Consider the following 14991-nt stretch of genomic DNA (forward strand, 5'->3'; position numbering starts at 1 on the left):
CTCTAAGTAGATCCAGTTCATTGGATAGTAGAGCTGTCAATCTGAAATGCGACTGGAGCTTAGCCTCAGCGCGCGAAACGACATTCTCGTGGGTGCAGCTCGCCTCCAGACATTTATCGCGAGATTATACATCGCCATGTAAACCTGCATCGAAGAGACAGATGGTGGTTCTGGTAAACAACCTCACTGGTAGAGCTGTTTATCATGTCTGGCTCTGTTATTTGGTTTCACAATAACTATCCTAACTCAAACTAATCGTCTAAATATGTGAAACTTTGATGTGGAGTCCACCCCCACCCCCCCGACCGATTTAAGTAGCACTGTTTAATTAATGATATACAATTAGCTGCCCCTCAGTTTGGCGGGAGCTGAAAGCCAATGAGGCCCACTCAATTCTTACTAGAGCATTGAAAATAAGTATGTGAGAGAGGAGGATCTGTATTTGGGTACATGGCAGAGACTGATCATTTGTTTGTAAAAGTGCTATATCACTATACAAAACATTGCTTCTGTCACTTTCCTAAACTATATATAACTGGTCTCCTTGTTGACCACTGATGGTCACTGTTGTTCTATCCAGGATTGTCATTCTGATTTCCCCAACCTGGTGGATGCACCTTTTTCACCTGACAAACATAAATCACATCCTAAAACCAATCTCTATAACAGAACTGTCAAGTTAACAAGTTGTCAAATATATAAACTTTATTTCTATTGCACTTCTTAAGAAGGTTTTCATATTTACAACTCAAAAAGTACTGATACCACTTGGCATACACAAAAATTTAGTAGAAGCAGCAAAATACCACATGAAAATTAAATCTCAAACAAATCAAATAAGCAAAAACGAAGAATGTGAGTAAAGTGAATAAAGAAATTATTATTGCAAAAATAATATTTTGGTGGCCCTTGAGAGAAGTTGCAGTGTTAAATGAAAGTAATATCTTCAGGTAAACTGTTCTAAAGTCTACAGGTGCCCTGAATGTAATTTTTCTTCCCCTCTAGGCTCTCATTTGGAAGAATCATAACAGCTTTATCCAACTATCTAACTACACTTTATCCCAATAGAGCAGGAAGACAACTTTTTTTTTTCGTTTTCTTTTCAGTTCTAGATAAAAGTCGGTAGCATTCTTGACAAAATGCAGCAGATGCTTTCAAGTTGACTGAACATTACAATGGTAAGTGAATTATTTATTCTTTAGAGGTGTTGTCTTCATATTAAATGTTTATTGCTCTGCTTTTCATATGTACAGTATCACTCATTCATTCCCGGGAGCTTCCCTATACAACATTAACCATCAAGTGGAAGCAGCCTTTCTTATCATTTTCACAGCCACTTCAGTCTCTAGAGGAGCCCGATGATGACAAGCCGTCCAACAAGACTTCTGTTACCCCAAGACAACCATGGACTTTCAGTAATCAAATCTGCTCTTCTTAATAATTCAGAAACCTTTTTCCAGTCCCACTATTCTGCCACCAGCACTTGGTTTCAGTTGAACATTCTGTTGCTATAGCAACCACTACTGAAGGAGTTCCATAGCAACTTAATTAACATTGTTAATATCCACCATTTTGTTAGAGCAGTGTTTAAAAAATGTTCACAACTAATTAATCTAGCTACTGTCCAAATGCCCTTGTTGGAGAGCTGTCTTTCAGCACTAATTTTATTACACCTGTTTTACTATTGTTGATTTGTGATCTAGCTAATGTGTTCCTAATGCACCATTCTAAGTAAAGCTAACTATTGAATAATTGTCAGGATAATTGTTATGTATTTTACACTTTTTACTTTTACCCTGGTGGACTTAATGTTTACAAGTTTAAACAACTTAATGTTGATGTTTAACTTTCACTGTGTTTGCTTGTTACTGTATTAAATCATTTCCACAATACCTTTGGTCAAACCTTTGTTACTCTGTTATCACTACCATTGAATTTGTTGTCTAATGCTATTTTAAGAGTTTCATAATTGCTTGCAGTAAAAAAAAAAAAAAAAACTTTTTAGTTCACTACACACATAATGAGGGCACATAGTTAGCTTTTCTGAATTAAATATTGATTGGTAAGCCAGAAAAGGCAAGGCTGATCTAAAAACATGCTTGCTTGAAAAACCTGGAGGGAATGTCCTCCACATGAGGTCTGATAGTGGTCAATGTATCCATTTGTGGTACCCCAAAAAAGAGGAATATCATTTCAAATTTCTTTAACTACACTGAATGTGATAAGATGTTTTAATAAAAGATGTTATGTAACAGTTGACAATTATACATAAGTTCTCCATGAACATCCTCCCTTACAGTATAGTGTTCACTGGGGTGCAATCAAGAGAGGCTGTATGGACTAATGTTGGTCGATTTACAGGTGAAACCCCAATCCCTGAACTAACAACTTTGAGCAGAGGAAATGAAGGGATGATGGTTTCCCCTTCCTCTACAGTCCCCTGACAGAAACACTTCCCCTCTCATTGGGGCTGCTCAACATGACTCTGTAGCTGTAATTCCCAGGGGTGAATGTTTGTAACTATATGATTGCGTAACAGAGTGTTACAAAAAAAAAAGTCGAGAAAATCCTCCCCAGCATGAAAAAAAAGGTTGCAGACTGTGAGGGAAACCACTGAGCGAGGCCCATCAGCTGTAAGGTGTCTCTGGCGTGGTGGATCCTGGACAGAGCTGCCTGGCAGGGACCGGACAGCACTCAGAGCTCAGGGAGGATGACAGGAAGTGGACACGACAAGCCAAGTCGTCCAGGAAATCCTTCTGTAGCTTTGTTATTGCATGAGAAAGCACAACGGGCAGTGACTGCACACTGAGAAGGAGGGAGTCCAGTTTCTCTTCCAGAGCAACAATCCTCCTGTCCAGCTCTTCGCTCCGATGCTGCAGCTCTGACACTAGATCATACATCATGTTCTGAGTCTGAAAGCAGGAGGGAGGACAGATCACACATCTGACTTTACAGCATGTTGTGGTTACTTCGAGGAGAGGTCACAATAAGTCACTCAAGATGGTTTTAGATTTCATTTTAAATTACAAAATTCATCTCGGGCGGAAACATTTTAGAATTCCTTTTCAGTATTGTATTAAATCAGGATTAATTTCCCATCAAATTACAGACAGTCTCATTGCATTTGTAGTAGAGCTGTGGGCCCTCAGTGGGTCCATACCAAAATGAAATGATACATCATGTGACAAATGTGCCCTCCATTTCACAGTGGACAGGGGTCTTGTTTGGGGCAACTCGATGGGGCCCACCTTTCAGCCCACAGTGGCCTCACGGTGAACCCAGTGAGCTTGATTCTGGAGGAAGACCTGTGTGTATTGTGAAGTATGGGTGAAGTAATCACTTAAAAGGAAGTATGGCAAAGTAGAGTAATGGTAATTTGATTTAAAAATGGCATGCAATGACATACAACATCTTGTGGCTTCTAATGTTAATAAATGACTATGTATAATTAGCTATCTAGGTGAAAAATCTTTTTGCACTTGAATCAAACTTAAACTTTTGATTTTTTTTTTTTAAATGTGAAAGATACTACACATACAGACCTTGGCAAGGTCAGCAACTGTATTGGCCTGGTCAGTTAGTTTCCTTTGCTCCATTTTGACTCTTCGCAGTCTACAGTTGAAAATCAGAAACACAAGTGAAATAAATGCAGAGTACAGTTTGTCTTGATAAAAATGAAACTCTTAACCTGCAGAAGTACATGAATAAAAACATTGTCACACATTTTACAGTAACAACATTTAATGCTGAGCAAGAGTAAGGTGCTACACTTGAAATGTCAGTCAATTTTTTCTTCAAACTGTGGTGGTGCACTCCCTGATGACAACGTGTTTATACCTACTGGTGGATGGCTTGCAGGAATTTACGTTGATGGTGACGTACTCTGGCATGGTCAATTTTCTTGACCAGCTTGGTGTTTTTGTAGATGAGCCACGTCTCCCTCAACACGTTAGCAGCTGTGTTTTTTATCTGTCGGCGGAATATCATACAGATATCAAAAAAGTATTTCTGTTCAGATTGAGTTTTACTCTTAATATTAAGAAATAATGTGCAATAAGTTAACGTCTCTGATTGTGAAATGACCTTTTTGTAGAGTTGGGTATCCATCATGAAATTATGGACGTGCTTCTCGGCTCTGGTGAGTTCTGACTTCCTTGCAACAACAGCAACAACTAAAGCTGTACAGCCCGCTCCCTGAGGAGAAGACCAGTGTTTAGTGACACTGTGGCATACGATAGTAAAGGGCATTACGAGGGCAATTTTACTGCAGTAAAAGTAACATTTTCAAGTTGCTGTTTGAAACTCAAAATTTTATTGACTACGCTTTGATTTTTCCTCTACATAATTTTCATTAGTTCTATACAAATTCTAAAATATATTTACAAATTATAAGATTTACTATGAATTTGAGGCCAAAAAATGTTGCTGTGCTGTAGTGTGTAATTTGGCTAGCTGGTTAGTATTCTGTTTTTTTCTTTCATAGGTTTAGCCTCCACTACTTGTCTGGTCGTACTGTATCATTGTAAGTCTCACCATAATTCCTGTTAACAGGCAAACTCCTTTTCCACAGTAGGTGTGAGGGACCATGTCTCCGTAGCCGATTGACAGGAAGGTGATGGAGATTAGCCACATTGCTCCAAGGAAGGTACTAGTCACTTCCTGTGCATCATGATACCTGTGAAGACATGACACATGGCTGCAACAGCAGTTGATGTAAAAATTGAGAGAGAATGTACCAAGTCTTACAAGTAGATTATCCCTGATTTTGGTGTCTTAAATTAATATCCACCATTTGAATAAGGTGGAATACCACTGGTTACTAAAGGAAGAAAAAGGAAGAGTGAGAAGTTGTTTTTGCAGATACCTCTCACATACACGCACGGTCCATGCTGCAATGATCCAACAGGACACACTGAAGACCAGCAGGACTGTGCCGGGGCAGATAGTCATCAGAGTCTTCATCACAAAACGAGTGTCAAAGTTGATCTTGTTGAGCGCCCCAATGCTGCGGGAGGAGGCGTCTGTGAACAGCTTGCTGTGAAGCAGCATGACCCGGCCAATGAGGTAGAGGCGCAGGAACATGGGCACAGAGAGGATGATGTCGACGTCAGCGTCCTCTACTGATGCTGTGTAGCTGAAGGCCAGCCGAGCCGTCCAGGTGAACACGTACTGGCCCGGGATTGGATGGATGGCACAGACCAGTAGCTCAAACACAACAAACAGAATCCGCTCAAGGGTCATAGCTATCCTCCAATCATCTGCCCCATTATCAACCATGAAAAGCTGTAGAAGAAGAGAAGAGAATGAAAGATTTAGGGCAATTAATGATCTAATAACTCTGAACACCATAAAAATAGAGAACTATGAATAATCAGCTAATTTGTTTGGACTGTAGTTTTCATTTCAGTGTCAGTGTCAAAGTTGAGTTTAGAGTGTTCACATCACATTTGCTCCCAAGATCAAGAATAAACTTCTGTGTTCCAATAATAAGGTTTATCGATCACAACATACCTGGATTTCCCTTGCATGGTACATCACTATGAGTCCGAGAAGTATAGCAGTAGAAAGGCTGATCAGGCCTTTCAGTACATATGAATATATGGATTCCTGTAAATAATGGAAACAAAATCAAGAACACGGTGAGAGCACCCCATTGTGAAGACACAAGTGAAGCAGGGAATTTCTGCCCAAAAACATTTCTGAATAATAGTCATTTAAAGGCCCTTTAAAAGCCATGTTAGCATCACTTTAGTTCATCAGTTTCTCATAAAGGATGCCCCACTGACTCGTGTGTCAGTCTGTCAGTAACTATTGAACATTCACTTTTCTTGGCCACACTGACCCATGTTGTCAGTTTCTGCACTCATGAGAGCTTTTTTTGAATGTGTGTTTTACTTAAAAAAGTAATGATACTATATAAAATGAGATTTAGGAAGACTACCTTGTTGTAATATCCCCTCGAAAGCTCTGTCTCGATCACCATGACAATAATGCCGAACATCCCACACACCAAGGCGTAGTCACTCAATTGTTTGCGCTTCCCAAAGAGAGCTCTTCTTTGACCCAGCCGGTAGCTAATGTCCTTCGTTTTCTTCTGTGGTACCCCGCCTTCCTCCCTGGTCAGGTTGTCACTGTTGGCCTTACTGGAGTCCTCTCTGATGACTTTGGAGAAGGCGTCTTCGAGGATGGCACTGTGAAGAAGCTGAAGAGGCTGTTGGCCTGAGTGAAGATCTGCAAGACTGGATGTTACAGTGCCACAGCTGCTCAGCGGCCGCACTGCATCCCCGTTAACTGTGTCACTAGTTTCTAAGTTGTCAGATGGCGGGGGGGTATGTTTAGGGAAAGAGAGTTTTGATCCACTGAGCTGCTGAGAGTCTGTCTGCAAGTAAGACAGTCAGCACAGCATGTCATTTATCAGACAACATATATGAAAGAAACCAATAAACAAGAGAAAAAGGACTGTTAGATGACATGGACTGCATTTCATGAAATGATCTGCACAAAGTCAGGAGGCTACAGTAGATAAAGAAAAAAAATCCTGTACCTGACTTTGTCTCTGTCTAGTTCTCTCCTCGACTAAATCCTGGTTCTCGAGTGAACTATACTGGCTGATGGAGAAGGATTGGACACTTTTATTACTGGCTGGTGTCGATGACCTCTTCACCCGCGGAGTACTGGTCAGAGGGTTGTACGGGAGATGACGGCACTTGAGGGCAATCGAGGGATCCCCAGAAGACCTGCAGGTTTGATCACCAGATATCGAGCTGTGAGAGTCTTGCTTTTGACTTTGCTGAACTAACAGTGGTTCTTTACCGAAAAGCTCTCTCCAGTTGAGGTCTGCACTGACAGCAGGCTGAGGCCATTGGTGAACTTTCTGATTGGTCTCAGCACACTCCACAGAGTTTAGAGGGATGTTGAACAAATTTGGACGGGTTGCTTGGCTGCTGTCTTTGAGTTTAAAATGATTGCAAGGGTGCTGCTGCAGAAGCTCCTTGCGACCTTCGTGGTCACTGCACTGAGGCATGAAATTATCTTGTAGATGGTTTGTTGCAGGTTTCAAGGGATCCCTTTGGTTTGCTTGCTGTGGCAAAACCTGGCAGGAGGTTGAACCTTGGGTGCTTTGAGATAAAGACTGGGTGTATGGTGAAGACGAAAGACTCCTCTTGTTTGTAACTCTGGAGAGGCAGTCTTGGACTGTACTGTGTTTTGATTTTGGTTGAAAAGTAGAAGCTTCTGAATGCTGGTGTGCATCAGGACAGGTACAACCACATCTGTCATTATGGTTTGGATGTCCCACACTGGTCCCTGCTCTTTCTGCTGAGGGTGAATCATCTCCTACGCTGCTAACCTGGCCACAAAGCAGCAGCCAGTCCTGATCGCTCAGCTGTGATAAGGTTAGGTTTTGGGTTTTCAGCGGCGACATCTGGACTGAAACTCTCGGAGGACTGATTCCATTAGATCTTTTGTGGGGTGAAGATGAAACACAGCACAGACTCGTCTCCTGTTGGGATGGAGATGCTTCAACTGAGGTTCCAGAGTATCGATCATGCTTCCCCTCAGGGGTCTTTGTCGGAGGGGACGGACCTCCTGCGGTGCAATGCTCATGGTCACCGTCGTGGAAGACTTCACCTGTTGAGTCAAGACGTCGCGTGGCATTGGTGGGTTTAACCAGAATCAACCTCATGGCATCACTGCAGAGCTGAAATGAGATCACAATCAGATCCTGTCACTGGAAAGACAGAGTGACGATGAGACAGAAGAGACATGTAACAAAGATCCTGAAATGTATTTGAATCAGGATGTCACAGTTCAATTGTTAAACACAGTTCAAATTCATTTGTTCTCCTTTTGTGCCCAAATGTATTAACTCATAAAACAAATGTTATTTTGCTTTAGAAATAAAGGTGTGGTCTGGTGTGGCATTTTTATCTCTAATTTTCATCTCTTTTTGACTCTATAATGGCCTTGCTTCACAATCAAAAACGGTAGGTTATTCAACAAATTATTCAAGGAGGGGTATTTATTCAAGGCAAAATCATCACAGTTACAAAAACAATGATTTGCTGAGTCTCAAATTGTGTGTTCAGCTGGTTTTGAGTGTGAATCATTCTGTCAAAAGCAGATGTGACCCCCCTCTAATGTTACTCTACTGTACATGGAAATCAGAAAGGCTCAGAAAATTACACAGATCAGTGTCACACATTATCAAACTATTTTAGAGGAAAGTAATTAATCATTTGGAATTACTGAGCGGCATTGTCCTAAAGTCTTAAATGACTAACAACAAAGGTTTAGGAAGTGGATATAATTGTATGTAGAGTAAAATAAAGGAAAACAATTTTGTAACAGATGTAACAGCTTTTAAAGTAGTAGTGTTGTGTATATCCACTGGTACACCCAGGTGATAATATTAACAGAAACAGGTATGTAAGATAAGTCCTTCGACAGTCCATTCAACCACTGAGACTCACAAAATTGTAACATTGTTGTTTAAAAAAGTACTGATTTATCTTTTTATTTTCATGACAGATGTCATGCTGATGTAATATACATGAGGACTGTCAACACATGATATATACTAGTCTATATGTTAAACTCCTGAAGCTCAGCCCAAAAGGTGGGCTAATCATCATCCTGCACACAATAACATTAGCCATCACTGTAATAGTTTATCTTAACATGCTTTATAACTTTACTATCACTCTCAGTGGGTGAAAACGTTTTTTATAATTCAGCAAACCTAATTATTCCAAATGGTTGTTGTCTTATTTTGGACTTTAACAGCAATTCAATATGTCTCTCTTTCTTTTTTTTTTTTTTTTTTTTTTTTTTTTTTTTTTTTTACAAATTTCTCCTTAAAATGAATGAAAATAAATCCTGAACAAATCCCCCACTGGAGGTCCTTACCTTCTTCTTCCATATGTTGGTTGTTTTCCCCAAACTTAAAGAAGCAGGTCACAAATAGGAAGTGCTTGCTGTTTGCAGAACGGAGGTTGTAAGAAGAGCAGCCAGAGTGGGTGTCGGACAGCGGCTCGCCTCCTCCCAGTACGAGCACTTGATAAAGGAGCTTTGGAGACGCTCTCCTTTGAAAGTAATGATTAGAATTCAACATGAAGAAAGAAAAGGGCAGCAGCAGCTGGCCCGGTAAAGGGTTGACATGCAAATGGACAGGGAGTGGGAGGGTGCAGCCACAGGTTAGGATGCAGTAAAACAAAAACATGTAACATCAGACCAGGATGTTAAGGCGGAACATCACACGTATGAGCTCAAAGAAATCCCTATAAAGTGGGAATGATTGGTTGCTAGGAAAAAGAAAAGGAATTGGTTGCTTTCAATGCAAAATGGAAAATAAAAGGTCAGTTGAACTTGTCATTAAAGCTCTGTATTTCAAAGGTCTTCACAGGGTCTCTTATCTCCTCCGCCACAAGAGCCTCACGGGACAAAAGTGTCCATTTTAAATCTGGTTCTGAATGAGTCATGCCAGTGAGTGCAAGGCCTCATCAGATGTGTCCTAGAAGATCTAACAAATGTAACTGCAGGAGAGATTTCACAAAAACAACACGAAGAGATACATTCAAAAACACCAACAAGTCCATCTCCTTAGATGTTCAAAACAAATCTAGACTCAGTCAGCAGGAGTGGTGTTGTTTTCTCAACCAGCTACTTACCTTACCAATGTTTTTTGTTGCTGTTTAGAAATAAAAACCTGCAAACATGAAACAGATCTGGTGCCTCTCAATGTGAATTATGTGACGTTTAAAAACCACAAACTATTTCAAGAAATGCAATTGTTTTTCTGGATTATTTAGCCAAAAGACAGAGCAGTTGCCCCTTAATCAGTTTTGTTTAAATTTTATTTTCTAGTTTATCTTTTTTCTCAAGCATTTAAAACCTGTTAATACCGACACTTGCTCTGCTTATTTTTCTTGTGAAAGGGCCTTGTTGTGTGTTAAACCCCATTTCCCACACATAACTGTAGGTAAACTATATTTCTTACTATATTGTTTGACTTCTTTTACCCATATATTACTTATATTTAGGCTGCTTCAGCCCTGTTTTCTCTGTGCTTGCTGTCTCTCCACCTGGCATCAGACAAACCTACAAAGCCTGCAGCTTGCTGCCTCAGCAGCTCAGTATATCAATGTTGCTGTGCTGGAGAAAACCTTTGTGACCAGCAGTGGCACTGGTGACAGTCAAAAACAATAACTAAGTATTTTCCATGAGAAGTTTATTTTATGTTACAAATAACTGCATTGAAGTTTTATTGGAGACATTTCTCCACATAGCAGAAATTAGTCTGGCTTATTTTAATAACAGATTTGTGACTAGTGGCCAAAACAAAAGTCACATCCGCGGCAGCAACATAGTGAGTGTTTGGATCATAAACCTGTTTAATTTCAACTTATATTTCATCAGCCCACCTATTTTGTGAAAAGATAGGAATTAAAAGCCATGGCTGGCTAAAGGCCAAAGGGTCTGGTGGAGTAGATAAGGGAGGCCAGGCAGTTACTGTTTGAGGTCTGGAGATGTTTGTTTTTTTTTTTCCTAAAAAGGAGAAACATGTTGATCATTTTGTTGATGTGGTAAGGACCTTAAAGTGTTCATGCCAATTTACATTGTTTTACTGTGCCAATATAAATATATTAGAGCAGATGTCGACCTGTAAAATCAGCTGATTCATTCTCTTTTTCTTCTTCTTTCCAGTTGGTGCAGATGAGTTACAAAGCAATAAAGTGACAGCTTCTGTTCTTGGTAAAAGTAGCTACACCAGGGCTCTCACAAGAGTTGATGTTATATTTCTCCCTCACATTTGGGTTTTACAAGAAGCCAAGTAATAGATTCTGCTTGCAACAATTCGAAGACCAAACCATGCTGAGGACACTGCCTTAAAACATTGAAGGGGAAGCATCAGCTAAATATTTTATCAGGAATGCATAAGGATGTGAAGAAATCATACTTGTGTCAACACTTTTAACTTCAGCCTTTACCGTTAGCGGCCTGTTATGAGGCAGTAGCACCAAGGAGTAAGGAGTCACAGCACAAATAGTTGCCCATCGCCACTGGAGAATGGTCTGGCTGCACCCATAATCCTTCTGCTATTGGGGGGGGGGCACTGCCTTGTTTGCATTTTTTTTAAACCAATTACAATCTTCTCAGGTGAGCCCAGGATGCAGTGACAATGCCCCTGAAAAATAGTGTCAGCAAAGACTTATGTCACCTGTGTGATTGTACAGTTAAAATCATGTAGCAAAGGGGATTTTGAAAATGGTAAAGGGCAGTGGAAGTGGAAAGGGAGGAAAATGCTACCTGACATAGGCCTCCAATTGCAGTCTTAAATCCTCAGCCTACATCCAGTGAGCAAGACTACAATACAAGCAAGTCTCACTTTACATTTACTACATTTAACAGACCTTTGTCCGAAACAATGTGGCTCCTTGTCACCTGTCTGATGGACATGACAAAAGAAAATGAGATTGATATGGGGAGTGAACCTGCACAATTATAGTTAATCCTTGTACCCACTTTGCCATCCTGGCACTTTTTGAATGAAAGGTTGTTCTTTAAAAGGTTTAGGCATTGTTGTTGTATGTGATCCAGTGTGGATATCTTGGTAGAAAATGCACCGTGTTTCTGAGTTTATTCAGAGCATACTCTTAATCCACTGGTGACGGTGGCCTCAGTGCTCAAGGCAAACTGTACTGCTATTTAAGCAAAGAAACAGCTCCTTCGAAGAAACTGGTCATCACTTGCCAAAGTAACCAAAACCTTAAGTCATTTCCAGCCGCAGCTATTTTAAATTTACCATGATTTTGCTGGTGGCTGATGTGTATTGTTTACCGTGGACACAAAATTATAGTCAACTTTCTCCTTGAATGAATAGTAGAGTTTTAACTCCATGATCTTCTTTTCTGAATATGAATTGCACAACAGCAGCAGTTGGCAGAAATATTTGACTTCAGTGTGTGACTTCAAGCATGAGCCTCCTAACAAGAAAGAAGTCTTGCATTAAAAAGCGACAGCGAGTTGATGATCGAGCGTTGAACTTTAATAAGTTATTCTCAAAACATCTGATTCTCCACCTCCCCAGAAGTGCTAAAAAAAAGATGTAATTAAATTTATTAAATGCTGAGAAGCCTCATTAGAGGCCACGTGCACAGACAGGATGATCAGTTGTGATGCTGATTGGGGGTTGGGGTAGGGGGGTGGGTGAGTTTCTCCTTGCAAGTGAATGGAACAGCAAAGTAGAGTCCTCTGTTAATGGAGAGATCGTTTCTGAGCAGGTAGCAGTGAAGTTCTCATCAGCAACACTCTTTTTCATTTTTAGATGAAATTATTCAATTTTCCAATGAAAGCCTCCAATGTGCCATAGGCAGACAGTTTTCAAAGGGTGTTATGGGGGGAGAGAGTGCAATCACTTTGAGTTGTAATTGGCAAAGCGTTGGTTCAGGGGGTTCTCCGGTGACTTCATCCACTCCTTCTTCAACTGTTGCTTCAGCTGGGACAATCTCATGTTGGGGTTCTCCTTTTTTAGGCGTGGCATGTTGACCTCCTCATAGGCAAGAAACGCTGCTTTCATCCTCCGCTCAGGGTGGCGGTCCAGGTCCTCAGGCCCCGTGCTGGGAGACAGGAAGACAGGGTAAGCCAAATTGTTAATATAACCCATGTCATGTTTGCCGTTTCATTTAAATCAACATTGCAGGCATCCAAGGACAACAGCATATCACACACAGTGCAAACAAACAACTGGTACCTAAGCACAGCAATGGCATCTTCTACTGTTCTGGCTTCCACCGTTCCTTCTTCAGGAAAAACTCTGTTCACATTCTCCTCCAGTGGAGTCTCCAGGTGGCTCTTATCTGTGGGTAAAAAATTAATTTGAAACATGTCAAAGGTGATGTCATGGTTAAGGAAAATATCCTTTTGGGTTTGAGCCCTGAAACAGCCACTGCTGTTTGATTTCATCTGATCGCCCCTTAAGTTTCATCTTTATTCTAACCATCTCACATTTATCAATCATCCAAAACTTCACCTTTCGGTTTGAGCTCCTGCTGTTCTTGCAGCTGTTCATTCAGAAGTGTCTCCTCGATCTGAGCACGAGTAACTTTTCCTCCAGCTCCAGCCTCCTTTTGGGATTTGCCTTTTATCCTTGAATTCTCCTCATCCAGGAGTCGCTGGTTTTCCTTTTTCCTCTCCAGGAGTTCCACTCTCCTCTTCTCCTTGTCATCCTGCAGAAATCTGTCTTGTCAGGTTGATAGATCGTTTCTGCTGACAAAACTTTACAGGTATTTATTTTCTCACATATCAAGCATATTAATCCCAACAAATAAGAGGCCACAGGTAGACAGAGTTCCTGTCCTAATCAAGGAATGTTATTCTGATTTTCTTCCTTTTCAAATATTGACAAATTTTGTCAACTTTTCGGCCATGTATAATTCTTTGTAAAGCCTTAAGATTTTGGAATTTGTTTGTGCACACATAATTAGTAAAGACTATCCAAGGACAGCATAAAAAAATGTCACAGTAGTGAAACTTTAACTAAACAGAATACTCTCCAGGATGTGCCCCACAAAATAACTATGACTACGAAAATAACACCTGGCTGGAGAGACACCTCACCTTTCTCTGCTCTTTTTTGAGTACATGTTTGTCAGTTTCCTGCCACAGAGCATCTTCTTCCTCTTTCTTTTTGCGCGCGTCTGCCACAGCTTTGGCCTCAGCCTTGCGGGCTCTGGCTGTGGCCGCCTTGGAGTTCTCACCCTGGAACTTCTTTGGCATCCCAACAGCTGCTATTCAGCTGAGAAAGACAAGAGTGAAAGAAGATTTTTAAAGACTGATGCTCTATACTGATATATATTAAAAAAAATGGTGAAAAAAAATTCCACAGATTCTCAGGTTCAAGCTTCTCGGGTATAATAGTAAAGTGAAGGTCTTTGAACTTTTGATCAAACTAAACAAGACATCTGAAGATGTCACCTTGGACTCTGCAAAGTTGTGATTAGCATTTTTTCAATTTTTGACAGTTCAAAGACCAAAAGACTAATCGAAAAAAATAATCGGCATCACATCAATCGTTACTGAAAATAAAAACTCTGGTAGTTACTTACTCTTTTTAGTGTTTCTCACTTATTTATTGAAAAAATATCTGGTTGGTCAATATGCAGTGTTTATATTATGGGTACTGTGCACCAGTTGCTCTGGGACAACAGATGTGGAGATAGTAAACCATCTAAATTAATTTCGTATTACGTGTGAATAAAGTAACGGAAGCCAATAATTACTGCCATGTAGCTACCACGACTAAGCATCAGTTTAAAAAGGTGGGTTTGCAAACACGTAGATTATCAAAACACACTCAAAGAGGAGGTTAGCTTTGCCAAACCCGAATTCTCTAAAACTACACAAACGATTACAGCTTTGCTGGTCTGTGTAGCTAGTTAGCTTTAGCTATTTGGTGTTAGCCTGATAAACAAGAGCGGTACGCTTGTCAATGAGCAAGATATTCCCTATTTAACTACATCGAAATTTAGCTAAGATGATAACGATCACAATAGACGTATGTTGAAGAATAAACATGGTTTCATACCAGTATGAGAGGGAAAAACAGGTCGTAACTAGACGACTGTTGTTCCGAAGAGGCATCTGCCACCTCCTCTTTGATACCAGCGCGCACTGCGATGACGTAGCGTTTCCTATGGTTACACTGCTCAGTGAATTTCAGTTTTAAACTGTTCACTCCGCTACATCGTAGAAGAAAACACCACTTTTAACTATGCGGCCTTTAGATAAATACTACTTAGTGGTAAAATTCTACATATGTATCTAAATGTAAATAAATGAGAATTACTCCTATCAAGAAATGTTTAATTAATTATTCATATGGAAAATGTCACAAGGCATTATTCTTAGCAGACATCAAATATGTCCCGAAAACTTTAATGTGTATTAAAATGCATCTTCCTATTTGAGAACAATTTGTCCCCCATTGTAACC

At 40.3% G+C, this 14991-nt stretch overlaps 2 protein-coding genes across 4 annotated transcripts; both read right to left on the reverse strand.

Annotated features, from left to right (window-relative positions):
- Positions 1–687: 687 nt before the first annotated feature.
- Positions 688–9503, reverse strand: kcnn1b (potassium intermediate/small conductance calcium-activated channel, subfamily N, member 1b). Of its 3 annotated transcripts, none has more exons than XM_023426545.2 (10): positions 8908–9503; positions 6545–7699; positions 5942–6379; positions 5512–5607; positions 4865–5283; positions 4534–4675; positions 4084–4194; positions 3842–3969; positions 3543–3612; positions 688–2912 (listed from the first exon to the last, which is right to left on the reverse strand). In XM_023426545.2, the coding sequence occupies exons 2-10, from the start codon at positions 7682–7684 to the stop codon at positions 2628–2630; spliced, it is 2829 nt and encodes a 942-aa protein (XP_023282313.2). In that variant the 5' UTR covers positions 7685–7699; positions 8908–9503; the 3' UTR covers positions 688–2627. The 3 variants fall into 3 exon arrangements, with proteins under 3 accessions (XP_023282313.2, XP_087035488.1, XP_087035489.1); XM_087179362.1 differs by having other exon boundaries at positions 2782–3305; XM_087179363.1 differs by lacking the exon at positions 688–2912 and having other exon boundaries at positions 3546–3612; positions 3838–3969.
- Positions 9504–12024: 2521 nt separating this feature from the next.
- ccdc124 (coiled-coil domain containing 124) lies at positions 12025–14686 on the reverse strand. The gene is made up of 5 exons (XM_023426547.2): positions 14585–14686; positions 13618–13795; positions 13031–13226; positions 12752–12857; positions 12025–12617 (listed from the first exon to the last, which is right to left on the reverse strand). Exons 2-5 carry the CDS (start codon positions 13774–13776, stop codon positions 12413–12415), a joined length of 666 nt encoding a protein of 221 aa, XP_023282315.1. The 5' UTR covers positions 13777–13795; positions 14585–14686; the 3' UTR covers positions 12025–12412.
- Positions 14687–14991: the final 305 nt, after the last annotated feature.

This window comes from Seriola lalandi, unplaced genomic scaffold, assembly GCF_002814215.2.
Source record: "Seriola lalandi dorsalis isolate HSWRI2012SDOR001 ecotype SW California unplaced genomic scaffold, Sedor1 jcf7180002054829, whole genome shotgun sequence".
Taxonomy (NCBI): Eukaryota; Metazoa; Chordata; class Actinopteri; order Carangiformes; family Carangidae; genus Seriola; species Seriola lalandi.

Coding starts and splice junctions, on each gene's coding strand:
- kcnn1b (XM_023426545.2), bottom strand. CDS start 7,684: ATGAGGTTGATTCTGGTTAAACCCACCAATGCCACGCGACGTCTTGAC. Junction 5,608..5,941: donor CGAGGGGATATTACAACAAG/GTAGTCTTCCTA, acceptor CATTATTTACAG/GAATCCATATATTCATATGT. Junction 5,284..5,511: donor ACCATGCAAGGGAAATCCAG/GTATGTTGTGAT, acceptor CTTCTTCTACAG/CTTTTCATGGTTGATAATGG.
- ccdc124 (XM_023426547.2), bottom strand. CDS start 13,776: ATGCCAAAGAAGTTCCAGGGTGAGAACTCCAAGGCGGCCACAGCCAGA. Junction 12,858..13,030: donor GCAGGAGCTCAAACCGAAAG/GTGAAGTTTTGG, acceptor TTTTACCCACAG/ATAAGAGCCACCTGGAGACT. Junction 12,618..12,751: donor GATGCCATTGCTGTGCTTAG/GTACCAGTTGTT, acceptor CCTGTCTCCCAG/CACGGGGCCTGAGGACCTGG.